This window comes from Ambystoma mexicanum, chromosome 7p, assembly GCF_040938575.1.
Source record: "Ambystoma mexicanum isolate Mex_15411 chromosome 7p, UKY_AmexF1_1, whole genome shotgun sequence".
Taxonomy (NCBI): Eukaryota; Metazoa; Chordata; class Amphibia; order Caudata; family Ambystomatidae; genus Ambystoma; species Ambystoma mexicanum.
Window position 1 is genome coordinate 938,764,713 of NC_090939.1, and position 18,810 is coordinate 938,783,522.

Below are 18,810 nucleotides of genomic sequence, written 5' to 3' on the forward strand. Positions count from 1 at the left end.
AATTTTTCTGGCGCTCAAGGCGTTCAGACCTCTCATTGTCAACAAGGTGGTCCGCATAAGAACGGACAATGCCATGTCAATGTATTACATAAACAGGCAAGGGGGAACAAAGTCTCCCCCTTTCGTGGACCTGTCCATCTAGATTTGGGAGTGGGACGTGCTTCATGGGGTCTGGCTGCTTGCAGTGCACATCCCGGGCTGGCTGAATGTCACCGCGGATGCCCTCAGCCGGCGGACAGTGGTTAGCTACGAGTGGGAGTTGAAGGCGGAGATCCTCTCATGGATTTTCTTGCATTGGGGCACACCAGAGGTGGACCTCTTCGCCACGGCGGTAAACAAGAAGCTTCCTCAGTATGCCTCCAGAGGGGGGTTGGGAGCCTCCTCTCTGGGGGACGCACTCGAGATTCCATGGCACAACATGAGAGCTTACGCCTTCCCGCCTCTTCCCCTAGTTCATCGAGCAATTTGGAAGTTGAAGAGCTCTGTCAACTGTTCTCTTCTACTGATAGCTCTGTGGTGGCCGGCCAGGTTTTGGTTCTCAGAACTTCAACACCTGTCGGTGTGTCCGCCGATCAGGTTACCAGTAACTCCCGATCTTCTTCACCAAGGGGAACAGCTGATATGGCACCCCTCCCCACAATTGCTCAACTTGGCGACATGGTGCCTGAGTTCACGTCTCTAGAGCATTTGGGTTTGTCTGCGGATAACATGCGCATTATCCAGGCAGCCAGGAAACCCTCGACCAGATCCCAATACAAGAGTAAATGGCTCAGGTTCTGTCATTGGTGTTTGGAGAAAGAATTGGACCCGAGGGTGTCCTTCGTATCCTCCCTAGCAGAGTCAGGGGTTCATGTTCTGTCTTGCAGGACTTATCTCTCAGCGATTTCCGCTTACCTCTCTACAGACCGGTGTTCTTATTCTTTAACTAACCCGGTGGTGAAGAGACATTTTGCTGGCTTGACACGCATCTACCCTCCGGTTCATAGTCTGCACCCGCCTTGGGACCTAAATGTAGTCCTGACGGCGCTGTGCCATAAACCCTTTGAGCCAATGGCTACGGTTGACCTCAAGTACGTGTCCTGGAAAGTGTCCTTTCTGGTAGCCGTTACGTCAGCGAGGAGAGTGAGTGAACTCCAGGCATTGTCGGTGGAGCATCCTTTCCTGGTCTTTCACAAGGACAAGGTAGTCCTTCGGACAAACCCAGCTTTCCTACCAAAGGTAGTGACCGAATTCCATCTGAATCAGTCGATTTCCCTTTCGGTCTTTTTTCCGAACCCTGCCTCGGAGGCGGAAAGGGTTCTACACTGCCTGGATGTCCGAAGAGCTCTTAAGTTCTACCTGGACAGGACTTCCGAGCTTCGGAGCTCTTCCCAACTGTTTGTGTCCTTCAGTAAACCTCAGGGCAGGCCGGCGTCTAAGGCATCCATTTCCAGATGGATTGCCGCCTGTATCACGGAATCTTTCACCGTCCAAAAGCTGAAACCTCCTAAAGGTATCCATGCACACCAGGTGCGAGGCAAGGCAGCCACGGTTGCTTTTCAGAAGTATGTTCCCTGGGAGTCCATCGCTAAAGCGGCTACTTGGGCCTCCCCATCTGCTTTCTGTAAGCATTACTGCCTCGATATGAGCTCTAGAGCTGATGCTCAGTTCGGCCAGGCTGTGCTGAAGAACCTGTTTCAGTAAGGGGTATTTCCATCCACCCATAGTTCCTGTAAGGAGTGCTTGGGAATCTCCCATAAGTATGGAGGAAAGGGGACGGGACGTAGGAGTATTACCAGGTTACTCACCGTAGTGACCACCTTACTCCTAGTCCATAGTCCCCTTTCCTCCATACGCCCGCCCGCCGTCCCCTCTAATAAGGTTCCTCTGTTATTGCTAATGGGTCTTGACCCTGCAATAGAAAAGGACTGATGGGCGATGCGCGGGGCGGAGCCAAGGTGGGCGGGGTTACGGCGGCGTGCTGGGCCCCGTGCAGGAAAGAGAGGAGGGACACATTTTTGAAAAAAATTTGGATGCTTTTTACAAAGTGCTCCGGTCCCGTCCCACAGGACGGAGAGATGTCCCATAAGTATGGAGGAAAGGGGACTATGGACTAGGAGTAAGGTGGTCACTACGGTGAGTAACCTGGTTAATCTGAAGTTTACAGGAAAGAGGCCAGTTGAAGAGATTGCAAAAGGGGCAACGATAATTAATGCCGAGAAAAAAAAGCAGATATACGTACATGGTTGCCTAAAAAATGTTGATGGAAAATGTAATTGTAAGTGAATTTAAAAGCAAACGAAAATGATATACTGATGTGAGAAAACTAGGCCTCAATATTCTGCCGGCAGGACTAGTGTAGCTTAGGAAAACACCATTTTGAATGATTTCCCTGCTGTCAGAACGGAGAACAGACACCTGGCACACCGAAGCAGCATTTTCTAGAAACTAGCATTGTTCCTGCTGTAGCATGTTTATTCCGAACTTTGCTTACACTGTCAAAAGTATATTCATGTGTTATTAAACGAAGCAGCTTCAGGCACATGATCAGAAAGTATGAGTCCTTATTGCACTATGCGTACACATATGTTTTGGTATATTTTGAAGATGGTAGGCATGGCTTTTGGATGCCAACCTTTGCTATTTGGAAATATTTAAATCCTACTTAAAGACATCATAGAATCTTCTGTCTGTTGCATTGAAGGTAATGTGTTGATAACCTAGATATGTTTTTGATACATGTGTGGGATAAATATTTCGATATGTCGGGATTGTGTTATGTCTGTTTCTGTGTACACCCTGTAGTGCTGGTGTTAAACGTTTGCCCATCTAACCTCATCCAAGATTATATTCCAATATCGGTTTTCCGCTGAACTAGTTATAGACAAATAAACAACAAATTTGGTTGTGACCTAGCTAATGTCCTATGTTTGGGTGCACAAAACAACCAACTTTTCCTGACATTCATAAATGTAAAATCATATTGTGGGTCCACAACTTTGCCTTTAAAAAAAGAAAATGTTTGCTTGTTTTGTGAGATGGATTTCACATACCAATGTTATCCAAAGACAGTTGCTGGCTTCCTTGGTAATTTTGTTGATTGCAAGTTGGGACCCAGTCACTTGCAGAACAAACTGACATTGATAGCCCAAGAAATCTGATTTTCAATCAATCAGTTCAGTTAATTTCGGATAGCACATATAATGCATAAACCATCAAAATAAAATAGTATGAAGAACATAAATAGAAATATAAAAAAAACAGAATACATTCATAAAAGGATCATAAAATGGCGTACAATCTAATAAGAACAGAAACTCATCAGGAAGACAGCATAAAGAACCTATAACGCACAAGTAGATTGCAGCATTTCCAATAACATGTACTTCATTTCCAGGCTGGTTTTAAATAACCAGAAAAAGCAACACTTGCCCCAGGAAGAGACAATAATAGCATAATAGTTGGTCTCCATTGCTTCAGACCAGTTCCCCTAAAAAGACTCAGTAGATAACATACACGGATATCATTGCATATAGCGCAACACAGTACAAGCATTGGATAAATGATGGTCACCTGACCATTTACAGGTTATAGCTTTAAGAGACAAAATGGGCCTTAGAGAGAAGTATCCGATGATGTGTCTTTCTAACCACAGCAAGACACCCAGCTGCCCCCAATACTGGGGAACAAGGGTGATACAATCTGACAGTGGATTTATGAAGTTTACATCCTCGCTGCTGCTTCCCCAAAGGGTCAAAAACAAACCTTGATTTAAGCAGTGATTTTCAAATTCTAGCAATACTATCAGGGTTATTGAAATAGGATCCCATATGCAATTTTCCCAAGGGCATCTTAATAAATGCCAACCATGTAAGGTTATCACAGTTCCGCAGCGATAGCAGATTTCTTATTACAAATTGTGTTTGTTTCTAACCCTCACTCAACCGCAAGGAATGCCACAATAAAATTGGCTTCAAAGATAGTAGATCTGTAAGAAAAGCAAAGCCACTTTCCAAATGGGCTATTGAGGTTGTTGTGCAGAAAGGAACATCCAAAAGACAGGATGGAAACAGATTCTCCACTCGCTGTTGAGTCTCTAACTTTCCAAAGCCTCACACCTTGCACCCACAGACTCCCACTGCAATTCTCTTGGCAGTATAGATTTGCAGCATATGCTCAACTGAGAGATGTTTCATTACCTTAGAAAATAAAGAGACCACCGATGACTCAATTCATCTTTAGTCGCTGCTTGTCAATGTTGTGCTTGTATGCGAGTCGTTGATTAAATAGAAACCAAAGATAGTTGAAATATTTACCGGACGTAAGATCATGCCCATTCAAAGATATTCCCAGTGGCCTATGTTTTGTATAATTGCCATAGCTATCAGCCAGAATCTGGAGGGATTTGGGTGTTCTGACAAGAAGCACTGCGTCATCGGCTTAGCTTAAAACCAGTCGCCTTCTTACCCAGCAGTGTGGTTCGTCACCACTAGTTGCTTCAAGATGAGATGAAAGGGAGTTTACCTAGAGAATGAACAGGAGCAGTGCAAGCACAGACCCCTACCGATATCTCTTCCCCACCTCAATTTGAAAATGTATGTATTCTCTTTCCAATAGCAAACATGGACCTGTGACTCAGAATGGAGTGCCTCCAGCATACTATTCAGGGGCTTTGGGACACTCATCTCATTAACGTCTGCCAAAAGAGCCTCCTGTCCATGGGGTCAAAGGCCGAGATAAGGTCCATTAAGGCTACCTAGATCGGGGACTACAGAGAGAGGGCATATTTGGCTGAGATCAATATCAGCTTAGACACTGATTAACAATGCCCGATTCTGCCCTGGGGGCCAATTGGGTATCTGACAGAATATCTTGGTCTATCACCTATTCCTCCAATCGCTTCAGAAGAATCCATGAAAAAAGCTTTGCACTACCATCCAACCAAGTGATTGGGCGATACTTTTCATAATCAGTTCGCATCTGTGGGTTTTATTTCTGATCACTGTGTTTACTTGTGTTTCCTAAAGTATTGCTTCCAAGCATTATTTCAGCACTTCCCATTACTGCAGAGTTGTGGATTCTGTGGCTATTTTCGTACGTTGAACTCGCAGCCCTGAGATCCAGAAGTGGCGAATTGCATCTGCTTCAAAAGGCAAACCATTAGCAAAAAGATCAGTTTTGTTTTTCATGAACTTAATTCTTTTGTTTCTGTTATCTCCTCCATTTACACTGGAGAAGCTGAATGCCAGAGTCGCCATTCAGGAAGACTTGATTCAGATGGCGCTTTTGGAGCGCAAATTGCAATTGGCTGACTTTCACGAGATTTGTAATTATGAGATCAACCCATATTTCACGAAGAAGGCGATGCTTTACTAACAGGGATCAGATAAACATGTGTGGAAGGGAACGAAAGAGCAATCCTCCCCTTCTGTAGCGGCACGTCGTTCTGATAATAACGCCCTCCTCCTCCTCCCTTCCTCCTGTTCCCCACCCAGCTCTCCTTCTGAAGTCATGCTGACTCAGTCCTGTTCAGGGAATAGGGACCTGTTTTACTCTGAACTCAAGCTGACCTGGGTGATCTGGACACCTCACAGCTCGCGCAGGCAAGCCAAGAACAACTTTACTCCAATCTATGAATTGACAACATCACTGAAAGAGGATTTTGCAAGATGTTACTACAGTGTGCTCCGAGGTCAGGAGTTCATCCAGGCCCTAAACCACGCGGATGTAGGCCTGTATTGTTTTGCATGCTCGTGCACATGACTTGGAATCACAGAAATCAAAGACCTGCCTTGGCGATGAACAGCTTCTTCATACGTGTCCTGTGATTAGTCCTACTGGCCCGGGCCTGTGCTTCATAATGGGGACCTTAATGGGGTTTCTATGTATCAACAAGCACCCGATATACACAGAAATAATCCTTGTTAATTTGTCACAATTTTTTTTTCTCCAGAGGTTCATGCATGTGGTACAATAATGTAATTATTTATTTATTTAGCATTTATAGCGTGTGGCAAACCCGTAGGCGCCTGGGCACTGGAGAGCAGGTAATACACATTACAGGGTTACCAAAGGCAACCGTAGAAAACAATGGGTTGGCATAAATAATATTACACATATTTACAGACGTAAGATATTTACATATACATTTTTTCTGTCTGTACATAATCAGTAATATTTACATGTGCAACCTTATTGGCATAAGGAATAATATATTTGTATAGAGCAAACCTAATTCGGAAGCAGCGGAGTGCTGTTCAGCAGGCTTAGGGTCACATGCAATAGGCAAGGGTGCTGGGGGGAAAAGAGTAAGGCAGCACTGGGTGTGCACACACATCAATGACCACAGACGCCCTCTGTAGAGTTACAGATAGCCACCCTGTGGCTGGTGTGTAGCCCTGGAGGCTAGGCAACATGATGTGACTGAAAGAGCAAGGCTTTCAGCTCTTTGCCGAACAGGAGGGAGGGAGCAGTCCAGATTGCCACCAGGATCGAATCCACAGGCCTGGGGCAGAGCAGGGGAAGGACAGATTTCTAGTGTTCTCCCTACGGCCTGTCTCCTCTCTACATAGTGCACACCATTGTTATGTCCCATTCAATCAGTTTTGCTGTGGTTCCAGGCATGCCTGAAAACGGTTCACATTGTTTTATTTATTTATTTTAAAATTAAAGTACATTCCCAGTTTTCAAGTAATTGTAGTCTTTTATTTGATCTAAACATGAGATGATTTCCAGAAAAAAAAACAATTTCTTAAGACCATACGAAAACATTGTAAGACTTTACCGTGTATTGTGAAACACATAAAAAACAATTAAGATTACTGTAAAAATAAAATTAACAAGAGACTGATGGCACTTTCTATTTTTATTCCCAGATGCAGAGCCCCGCTATTTGGTCGCGGTTCGGCCCTCGCCTATTGTAAATACAAAGAAGTCCTGTTCAGGTACAGTCCGACTGTTACATGTGTTGGTTTGTTGCTTTCTATTCAGAACATTGTTAACTGAATTATTATTTATTTCATCTTTGAACATGTGGTTACTAGTTTTAGCCTAATACATTGTCCCTGCACAGCGATGCCACTGTGTTGCTTTGTGTAATTATGTGAATGTATGGAAAATGGGTGCTTCACCAGGAAAAACTATCCTAAGGGCATATTAATGGTTGTACCTTTGCTGGGTGCATTCATTACCTTTAAAAAGGGACGATATGTAAGCAAATAAATGACATGGGCTGGTGGTAGGGAAGGGGCTGGAGCAGCACAATACAGACTACTTTAAATACATCTCAAGTGATTACTGATGGTGAGGGGAGGGTGAGTGGGAGGTCCTGGTGGAGAGAGCCTGAAGGAGGATGGCGGGGTGATAGTGGACGCCAGGCAAGGTGTTCCATTTCATGAATGTTTCGGTAGGGAAGTAGCTGGCCACGCTCTTTTTCCTCCACGTGTTCAGTTCATTTGAGGGGAGAAGCAAGCATGAGCTTGGTCCATCATGGATAGTATGCAATGATGATGGCAAGCTTTTGTAGGAAGTAAGAAGATAAGGAGAGTGGGGTTTACGCTAATGGCAAAGATTGGGGTGGATGGTTATCTTCAGGTCTTGGATGGCTAGGGAGATCAGTTGGGACAAATGGTATTATAAACAAGACTACACTGAGCAGCCTGGGTTCGATACCCAGTCCTGGTACTGCGCAACGAGGCTGGATTGCGGCATGAAGTGCAATATATGAAACCATGTGTTTTTTAAAATCATTGATTAACGGAGTGAATGCGGAAGCAGGGTAATGGTCAGCAAAGGCAGGTAACAGTGCCATCTTTAACTTCAGAAATTCAGTAAACTTACATTCAGTGGGTTTCTCAAGGGGCAGAGAAAAGCTTGAAGGGAATCCCTGACCTCACCTACTTTGGGGGACCGGGACAGATTTTAATTGTTTTTCAGAGATTTTAGAAGACAGTCAAAAGGGCAGTGGAGAAGGAGTTGTCGAAGAGTAGTCAGAGGGTGTTGGGTCAATAGAGGGGCAGATGTTTTGAGGTAGGAAGAGGGAAAGATGACATCATTTGCATGTTTCAGTGATTGTGACTTACTAGGTTGTTGGAGTGACTTCAAGAGTGCATTCTAGCCAGAGTTTATGGGCCTTTGTCATGTTGGGAATTTGAAGTCCCCCCTAATAACTACGGGGAATTCAGTGGTAAGCGATTCGAAAAGGTGGTTATGGAATATCAGGCAAGAGGTTGAGAGTTCAACTACGACACATAATACATTAAACTTCCTTCTCAGACATGGGCAAAGTTTCAACAAGGGCTCCCTCGAGGACAAGAGGGACAATGAGTATATGGAGTGTACGAAGGTATTTACAAAGGGTTCTAATCTGTGCAGGCATCTGATGAGCGACACCTGGGAGAAGCCTCACCTGTGCACATGGGGCAGATTAACACCCCTTGCTATTGCATTCTGAGGATTCATCGCATCGCAAACCATAATGAAGAGAAACTCTATGAGAGCACAGAATGCGGAAAGGACTTTTATCTTACATTGTACCTGAGGCAGCATCCCAGATTATACCTATACACAGAGAGCAGGACAAGCTTCACTTAGCTCTCATCTCTAAAAACCTGCATAGAATATCCGTACTATTAATTAGCACTGAAAGTAAGTCCAAACATTTCAAACAAGTGTCAGTAACTTCTCAGTCCTGAAAATCCATCTTATGATCAATACTGGAGAGAAGGCTTACCAGTGCACGGAGTGCAAGAAAAGCATATCGAGTGTTCCCCGGCCCCAGACAACCTTGTGGATGATGCAGGGGGATTTGAATTTAATCTGTGCTGCGACTGGGAGCCAGTGAAGACTCTGTAGGGCAGGAGAGATGCGGTCCCTGGTCTTGAGGCCAAGGATACGTCTCGCTGCCCCATTCTGGATTAGCCGGAGGGGATGAAGGTAGATTAAGGAGGAGGCTATTGCATTAGTCAAGCCTAGAGAGAACCAGAGCCCGGGTAACATTGAATCTCTGGGGGAAGGTGAGGAAAGATCGAATTCCTTTCAAAAGGAAAAGCTGAAAGCGGGACTTCTTGGCAATGTCCTGAGTATGAGGGAGGAAGAGAGAGCTGAGTCGAAGATGACTGCAAGGTTTCTGGCTTCCGAGGAGGGAGCAGGGGGAGAGCCCATGGAAGAAGACCAGAGTGAAGGGAAGAAGCCGGGTGCCGGGGTCCCAATAGGAAGGATCTCTGTTATGCTGGCTTTGAGGCAGGGATCATTTGAAGCACACCAGGCCTGGATGGCTGAGAGGCAGTCCGGGATGATGGAGGAGGTGAGGGCAGCTGCATGAAAGTTTGAATAAGAGCTGTGTGTCGTCAGCATAGCACTTTAAGTTTGCGGAGAAGGAGGAAATGAAGCATACCAGCAGAGTAAGGTAGATGTTAAAGAGCCAAGGTGAAAGAATGGAGCCCTCGGGATGCCACAGGTGGAGGAGGAAGTAGTAGAGGAGAAGGTACCCAGTATGACTTTGGAAGAGCGGTCAGTTAGGAAGTATGTCAGACAGTCCAGTGCCTGCTCTGAGATACCAAGGGTGCCATGAAGCCTTTTTATGAGGATGGAGTGGTTCACTGTGTCAAATGCAGAAGAGAGATCAAGGAGGATGAGGACAGCAGGGTAGTTGGAATCAAGGGATGCAAGCAGTTCTTCATGGGGGTTCAGAAGAGCAGTTTCCGTGCCGCTGGATACTCAGAATCCAGATTGATGGTCGTGAAGACCCCTGACAAGTTCAGTGTGAGAGTTAAGTTGGGGCAGGGCCAACTTCTCAGGGTGAATGCTGTGCATGGGGAGTCTAATTGGATGTTAGGCACCCAGGAGTAGCAGGTTGGAGGTGTTCAAGAGTAAGGAGGAGCAGAAATCAGCCCACTCAGAGAGAAACAGCGAGGAAGCGCCAGGACGCTGGTAAATGATAGCAATGGTCAGGGTGGAGGATGGAGAGATGACCAATTTGCCTACTAGGCTCTCAAAGGATGAATAGAGCTGAGTGGGTAGGATGGAAGAAAGAATCCACTCAGGGAAGATTAAGGCAACCCCACTGCCAGCCTGGTGGGGTCGAGGCTTGGAGGTGATCTTAAAGCCGTTGGGTAAGAGAGAGTCAAAGGAAGTGACTGAGCTGGCATTGAACCACGTCTCTGTCAGTGTGATTATGTCAAGGTCAGTGTCTTCAAGAAGAAGGCAGTTGTCAGCAGCTTGTTGGCTGAGCGTGCATTGAGGGTCGCCAGGTGGAGACCATTGCTGCCTTTGAATGTTTTTTGAGGTGGAGTACAGGGGGGTGCTACTTCAGTCAGAGGTGGCGGAGCAGGGTAAAGTAAGGGGAGAGGCAGGATAAATAAGGAAGCTGATGAGAGACGGCGGGATGCAGTCAAAGAGAAGGGATTTGGCCTGAGGGCCTTGAACCAGGATGGTGCCTGTGAAGTAGACATTAATGCAGCTGCGGGAAGAGAAGAAGCCCGCCAAAAGGACTTACCACCTGGTGCTGCTATTAATGCAAGAGTAAGAGTAAGGGGAGAGAGTAGAGATGAGATGAGAAGTCCATAGGTCTGGAGATGGGACAGAGAAAAGGATGTCAGCAAAGTTTTCTCTGGAGGATGCACTGACATAGGTGTTTGCAATTGGAAGGCCAGGATTTGCAGCAAGGATGTCTTTTTTTATGCTTTTTCTGTCCAGGTTTTGTGAGAGAGGGTGGATAGGTGATAGTGTAGCAGTTGGAGTAGATTGGGGAGATGGAGAGTGACATCTCAGAGCAAGAGGAAAGCTGTGAGAGGCAGAGAGATACAGAGGAGAGGGGTGGTGCAATGCACAGTTCTGACTTTAACTCACAGGCAGCCAAGTGGATGTTAAGAATAACAGTTAGAAAGCAATACAGGATGTGAGCACACCTAAATTCAATCTTAAAAGTAACAGTCACAAATGCAGGATGTGAGCACACCTAAATTCGATATTAAAAGCAACAATCACAAATGCAGGATTTGTGCACACCTAAAAAATTCGATTTTAAATATCAACAGGCACAAATCAATGCAGGATGTGAGCAAACCTAAATTCGATTTTAAAAGCAACAGTCACAAATGCAGGATGTGAGCACACCTAGGTTACATTTTAAAAAGCAACAGGCACAAATAAATGCAGGCTGTGAGCATGCCTACATTCAATTTTAAAAGCAACAGTCACAAATGCAGGATGTGAGCACACCTAGGTGTGATTATTGTAAGACACAGGTATTGCAGCACTGCAGTACAAATGGAAGGGAAAAGGATGCGAGAACTAAGGAAGTGAAGACAAAAACAATAACATTTGACCAAGAAGTACAGGGAGGGAGAAGTGCTAGTTGAGATATTTCAGTCAGAATGTCAGGAATGGCACAGGTACAGAGTCGAGGATAGCTGAAGCAGAAAAACTAAGCAATCTGCAACAGTCACGAAATAGCAGAAGGAAGCAGGCCATAGTCCAAGAGCGAGTGTTGGAAGCGCCCAGCAGCATGGCACATTCTTTGCCTGTAATATAGTGGGGGGCAAGCAAAGTCCAGTCAGGTGGGACAGGCACAAACAGGGCCTTAGATCAGGGCCTAAACTGGAGGGACTGGTTTTCAACTGTCAACGTCTCAGATTGCTGAAAATGCAGATATGCAGTCAATCACAAAGGGGCTGCAGGCTGGCAATGCGTGACTCCGACACTCAGGAAGGGTCAGCCAACTTGGAGAGTGAATGACCCTTCAGAGAAGAATGAAGGGTGTAGTCCTTCAACGTTGCAGTCCCACATGAGTGCTTGCAGATGAATATGTGAGGCACTTCCATCAGATTAGCTATGAGCATGTCATGCGCTCAGAAAATGAAGTTTCAAACATTATGTTTCTTTCCCATGTTCAATGACCCCACAGCAGTAAATTAGACCCCCGAGGGCTTACCTGCATTGGAACTGCAAAAACACCGCTCCATCAACTTAAAAATCAAAAAGGAGGCTGGTGGTGGGTAGCACGAGGCAGGCAGGCATCAGCTCTGCCTTCTGTAGATGGAATGTCCAGAAGTCCAGGACATACCTGTTCTGCAGGGCCATAAGTCTGATGGCCCTCAATTCCTCTCTAATCGCATTAAATCCTTTTGTTGTTGTATTGATTGTTTGTAGCAGCTCCCATCTGGTTACTTGTAACCCCTTGGCGTTCACTGTAGTTTGACTACCTGGCATAAATATGGCTGTGAACATTATTGCTGTTCTGCTGAACAATTTGTGCTCATCTGGAATGTTTTGATAAGCTTCTATTGATTTTGCCGAACAATAGTTCTCTCTCTTTTGTCGGATGAGGTTAAGTGACCTCTTCCTTTGGTGTGCATCGGCTTTCAGAAAGCTGTCAATATGGAGATCACTTTGGGGGATCACCAATGCAGGAACATGTATGATCACTATAGAACATATTCCTACACAATTCTTAGGTAGCATCATATAAGCTTTGGATCCACAGGCCCAGTAGTGGTCCATTACCATGGCGGTTTCTTCATTCATTCCTGGTACATCAACTATTTGCTTGCATCCAGTGGATTGCGGTGTTCCTCAGGGAGCTTTTCCCCACTACTTTTCAATTTATATATCCGTTGTCTCTGCACCCTTCTCTCACAGCTTAGGATCTTTTTTACTAACTTTGCAGATCACGCACAGCTCATTCTGGAGCTAAGTGGTAACCACACTTTCGACAATAACAGACTATCCGCCATTTACAATATAATAGAAAACTGGATGATAACACATTGGATGTGCCTGAATAGCTCCAAGACGGAGCTTATGACATTTGGTTCTGCAAAAGCCTTAAATAACCTAGGCCCAGACTACTCCTCATTCTGTATAAAAGACTCCTCCATCACAATGTCAAACAAGGTCAAAACCCTTGTCATCTACTTACAATCATCATTAGGAGCCGAGGCTCAAACCTCCTACTTGAAACGAAACTGCCAATATTATCAGAGGCTTCTCTGTCGCTTTAGACCCCTACTAAATATCAAAAATAGTGCCACAATCGCCAGGGCCACTATTTTGTCTTGTTTAGATTATGGCAATCTTTTGATGCTTGGCGCCAACAGCAACTGCATAAAGCAATGCCAAATCATTCAGAATAACGCAGTTCGGTCCAAAACAAGAAAGTCCAAGCGCGATCACATTACAAAGGACAGAAACGACCTCCACTGGCTAGCAATGAATGAATGTATTATTTTTAAATCATTGACACTGGTTCATCGTTGTTTATACGGAACTGCCCCAGCATACCTGAAGAAGGATTTCAGCTGGTATGAGCCAAGCCGGAGTCTAAGATCTGCAAATCAAGGACTATTCCAATCTAGCTTCCCTAGTAAATCCACAGGCTTAGGTCGAGCATTTCCCAGCAAGGCCATTTTCCACTGGAATAAGTTACCTTGTAATCTCAGATTTGAAAGCAAAACTCAATCATTTAGGAAACAGTTGAAGACCACACTCTTCAAAAAATCAACATCTCTGCCACGCTAGTTCTCATGTAAAGCCTTTTTCTTCCTCTTTTGTTTTCTCTTTGTACTGTCCTGTGAACTCTCTGTCTCTGTGTCTCTGTCGCGCCCTGATGCTTGCGAGCTTTCGGCGTGTTACAAATACATAAATAAATAAATAAATCCTTTATTTTTGCCAACTGTGGTCAGAACCCTGTTTCTGAAACACAGTGTCGTATTCTTCATTGGTAGTATGGATACAGGTCCTGCTTCATTTTCAACCCATGTTAATAATTTTGAATACTTGGCCCATCCCTTAAGGCATTCATCATTCACTATTTGCACTATCTGTACTGGTGCTGTCATCAATAAGTGTGCACTGCATCCCAACATTCCTTCTACCCATCCTGGCAGTCCTGGTGTTTCCCATGTGTCTGCAGAACCCAGTTTCTTTTATTCAACACTCCTTATCTGTTCTCCAGCCAGACCACTGAATGAGTAGAAGAGCATTCTGCTTTTCCAACCAGAGTCTTTTTCCATTTTCTGTGTTTTTACATAAGCATCTTCAGATGGGAACGTTTTCTTCGACCTCCATCGTAGGGTTGCTCATCTGCCTTCAAATTGTCCTCTTGTCATGCATGCGGCTAGATGACTAAGACACTTCGCATCATGTATGGGTATTTCTCTTGCGATAAATGTTCTGGCTGTGCTCATGGCATAAGTGATGAGATAATACACATAGCAGCTCTCATCTGATGTTTTTCTCCCCACTTCCTTCATGTGCTGATACCACATGTTATTCTTTAAATGGGCTAAATTATCAAGGTATGTATTTGTATCCTCATGATCTTCTTCAGCATCCCTCTTAAGTCGGAGAATTTGCTTAGAAATATCACTATTATGGAAATAAATGTCTCATTGCTAAACACTCTATATCTGTATTAAAGAACACAATTTTTGACGAAATCCTATAATAAGGAAATAAAGATGACTCATTGTACAAAGCATAGCCACAAGAAAGATTGCAGAAGATTGTGTGCGTCTTACTGTATTTTGTGTATTATTAGGTCTTCCTGCTAGCAATGTGTCTTTCACAAACTGGAAAATTCCCATTCTCTTTTATAAACGTGTAATTCCTGTTAGTTTTATAACAACCACACTCTTTTATAATAGAAATTGTAATGTTATTGTATAACTGCAAATGATAGGATTGTTTTTAGGATTCCCAACGTTTCGTCTTACTATAGCTGGACAAGACCGAAGTATATATCCCAAAACAACATGCAGAAATGTGTGCAACGTTATAGGCAACATAAAGTGTTGTGTGTGATCTTCGTGTTCCATCTTCAAAGCAAGTAAGACTACCGGCACCACTGTTACTGGACTGGCATAGTCCGGCTCTTCGGGCTGGAGCCCTCCCGCCTGCCAGGGACAGACCTGGTGGGCGGAACGGCACCTGCCTGCAGAGTTGCAAGGAAGCACCAGCACCATTATTAACAGTGCCAGTGCTTCCGTGATCCCCATTGAGGCCTATCGGACTCAAATGGGAATGGGGATTAACAATTTACCAGTGCCTGACTTCCTGGAACGCCGGGGTCGTAATCCCCAAGTGTTTCCGGCAAGCCAGGCGCTGGTAAATATAGCAAGTCCAGCAGCAACCCATCGGTAGCACTGGCAGGTTACCGCCGGACTTGTAATGAGGCCAATTGTCGCTTTATCCTAAATGGAATAGTTCAGTGAACCTTGCACATTTTGTCAGTTTCCCCTTAAACTTGGGAATAAACTGTTCAAATTGTTTTTTACTTCATCTGTTCTTTGTTTTGGGTCTTGGTAGCCGCTCTTGTCTACATGCGCAGAACTTCTTCACTTTCCGCAGGAGGAGTAAGGGTCTTGCCTTTATAAAGCTTTGTCATTTAGCCAAGCTCTTCTTCCTTTGATCTTCACTGCAGTGGGAGTGACCCCCTCTACTAGATACGGTCCTTCAAAACAAGTGTGGGCAAAATTCTTTACAAGCACTTGGTCACAACGGTACAAACTAGGTGGCTTCAGTAAGTCCATGGGATCAATTATTTGGCTGTCTTCTTCAATCTTCTTCGACCCTTCCCTTCGATTTTTGATCTGCTGGGAAATAAAAGAAACACTAGTGGTCATATTTGTCAAATAATCATGCATCTCATTCCCTAATGTTTTTGCTACACTATGGGCATCAGTTTCTATTCGAGTGGGAGGAGCAAGGGATACTCTCATGCAGCATCCAGTCACCAACTCATGAGGTGGGGATCTGAGCCAAGGGGTAGGCAATGTAGCCACCCCTTCTTCAAAGTCATCTTAATCTTAGCTGTGGGTGATAAGCAGATGAAAACGTATGCTTTATGCCTAATGGAAGAACTATCTGTTCAAACAATTAATTTACAAAATAGGGCCAGTATCAGACCACAGGACTTCACACACACCCCGTCTAGGAGACGCCTCCCGTACGAGAAACTTGGCAGCACATGTGGAATTGGGGTGCGTGTATGGACCTGCCTCAATCCATCTGGAAAAGGAACATACTACCACTAACACGTATCTGTAGCCATTGCATGTTTGCAACATATCCACATAATCTATATGTAGATGCTGAAAAGGCCTATTGGGTCTGGGGATTGCTCCTCTCACTGTTCGCAAGATGTGCCTTGCTGTAAATTTCTGGCAAACAATGCAGTTCACAGTAAACTGTGCAATGTGTCCTAACAGATTTGGTGAAAAACAGTCTTCTGCAAGCAAGGCAGCAAGTCTCTCTGGTTATATGCGTAGGATAGTGAAGCTGCTCCAGCGCTACCTTCAAAAATGCTAGAGGCATGACTGGATTTCCAGTACTATCTTGTCTCCATATTGATGCTGTGGGGATAAAGAACACCCCTGTCTTTTCCATAAATCCTGCTCTTCCTATGGAGCCCAACCTTGCAGATCAATTAACTTTACAATGGATAACATATTAAGCCTTCATCCACCATCATACATCACCCTGACATTTGCTTAACACTTTCTATTTCAAAATCTGAAATGTTTGAGAAATATGCTGCCCTTTTGTGCGTCAACATCTGTGGCTTTGTTGCTGCAAGAAATCATGTCTGCCCTCTTAGTATGCGCTGCGCATTTCTCCACAGCGATAGCCAATGGAAGCTTTAGTACCTTAATGAGTTTGTCCAATAGAGACGCATGTTACACTGATGTGTCGTCTGCACGGAGGAACCCCTCCATTTCCAGCTTGACAATCTTGCATGTATGGTTGACGTTACATAGTCGGAGTCAGAGTACACTGTCACTTCTCATGATCATACCTCTAGAGTGCAGTGAGAAGCACCACTAATTCTGCAGCCTGTGCTGAACAATGTGAAGGCAATTGTCACTTGTCACAACTTCAAATCATCATTCTTTTTTAACTTCACTACACCAATCCTGTATGCTGTCAATTCATAGGATCCCCCCCCCAAGAGCATTCTTCTAACATGAGAAATATCGTCATAAAACTCAGTATACGTTGTGCAATCATGTACATAATCCTCCTTCCCTACTGGTCCTGCTATGAATGTCGCTTGATTCGCTACTCTACATCTACCAATTGATTGCTGGGTTTGAAATAATTACTTCATATCCTGATGCTCTATGTGGTCAATGTGCTTTTGGGTTTCTCCAAAATGGCGAATAACGTCATTGAGCACCCCACTGTAATACTTGCAGCTTTTTCAATTGCGAAAGCAGTAGCAGATAATGCTTGTTTGCAGGGGTAATATCCTTTCATTACTGGGTCTAAAATCCCTCTATAATAAGCTAATGGTGTATGCCCAGGCCCTAATGTTGTCTTCTGAGTGAGAACTGCTGTCATCACTTCTCCATTTGAATGTGAGAATAAGTAAAACTCCTCATTATAGTTTAGGATCCCTAACACAGGGGCTGTACAAATTGCCCTTTTTAATTCTTCAAATCCTTCAGTCATCACATCTGTCCATGCTACCTCACTTTTACCTATTTGGGCTTCCTTGAGTCCTTTTAAAAGAGGTTGAATATTTGTACTGTAGTCAAGAACCCAGGCCCTACAATAATTACAGAGGCCTAAAAATTGTTGCATTTCCCTCACGTTCTCAGGTTTTGGAGTTTTCATGATTGCTTCTGCTTTCTCAGGTGTCACTTTTCTCCCTTCTTGAGAGATTAGCTGTCCTATGTACAGGACCTCTTCCTGGCAATATTGAATGGAAATTGAAAAGAAGGCATTTTTAAGTCTGTAACTGTAAAATATTTGGTTTTAGCTGGGATGTTAAATAATATCGTAGCTGGATTCGGAACTAGCAGAAACTCTGCTTTGACAATATTGTTATGGGGACATAGATCCTGAATAAATCTCCACAACCCCCCTGTTCATTTCTTCACCGGGTACAAAGCCGTGTTACATCGGGATTCTGATGGCATCAATATTCCCTGCTGTATTAAAGCGGAAATGGTTTCAAATATAACTTCATCTGCTTCTATGGACATGGGGTACTGCTTTGTTGGTGGCAAAATTGCTCCTGGCTTAAGCTTAATTTTAATTTCTCCTGCTCCACTCAATAGAATCACGTCATATGTACTGTTGGACTATAAGATGCTTGGCACCTTTTCTAAATCTTCCTGGAAAAATGGTGGTTTCTTTTTTACCAATGCCATTCTGTGTGGTATTTCTCTATTCTCAACTTTAATCCAATAAGTGAGACGTATAAAAATATGAATTCCTCATCTGAATACTCATCTCTGAACAACTCCTCATCTGTCAAGTCTGTTTGTCTATAACCTTCATTAAGGGCTATTACTGTTCTCCGTGCTCTTCCCTCATCGTCTGTCCCATGAACAACCATCATTTCCTCATTTCCTCTTTTAGTTCTATGGGGATAATCTGTCCTTCCTCATCATCCATAGGTATTTGTGGTCTATACAGAAATGTGTCAGATATTCTCAGTAATTTACCTATCAACCAAGGAAGCCATGTCAACAAACAATGGCTCCATACAAAAGTACTTCTGGATCTAAAGGGACACCCTGCAATGCTTTTTGCCTGTAAAAGCTAATATGAATTCTCATACATTCATATAATGTGTCCCTGGAGTGGAACACACTATCACTTTATCAGTGAAAGATATGGTCATGTTATGTCATTAAATCACGTCCTAATATATTGACTGGCGTTTGTCGAGAACACAATAGTGGTATAGATATGTCATGTTCTCCTATATAAATTTGTAATTCGTCAGTAAAAGGATCTAAACTCATAGCCCCAGAGAATCCTTGTGCATTCATGGCAATGCCAGACATTGAGTACTTTCCCTATCGAATACAGGAACGAGTC

At 44.1% G+C, this 18,810-nt stretch overlaps 1 protein-coding gene across 1 annotated transcript in view; it reads left to right on the forward strand.

Annotated features, from left to right (window-relative positions):
* The window catches only part of ABI3BP (ABI family member 3 binding protein), a 1,926,231-nt gene that overhangs the window by 576,541 nt on the left and 1,330,880 nt on the right, over window positions 1–18,810 (forward strand). The window contains exon 3 of the mRNA XM_069637268.1: window positions 6,855–6,923. Within this exon, the coding sequence (XP_069493369.1) occupies window positions 6,855–6,923 (69 nt within the window). The remainder of the gene's footprint in view (window positions 1–6,854; window positions 6,924–18,810) is intronic.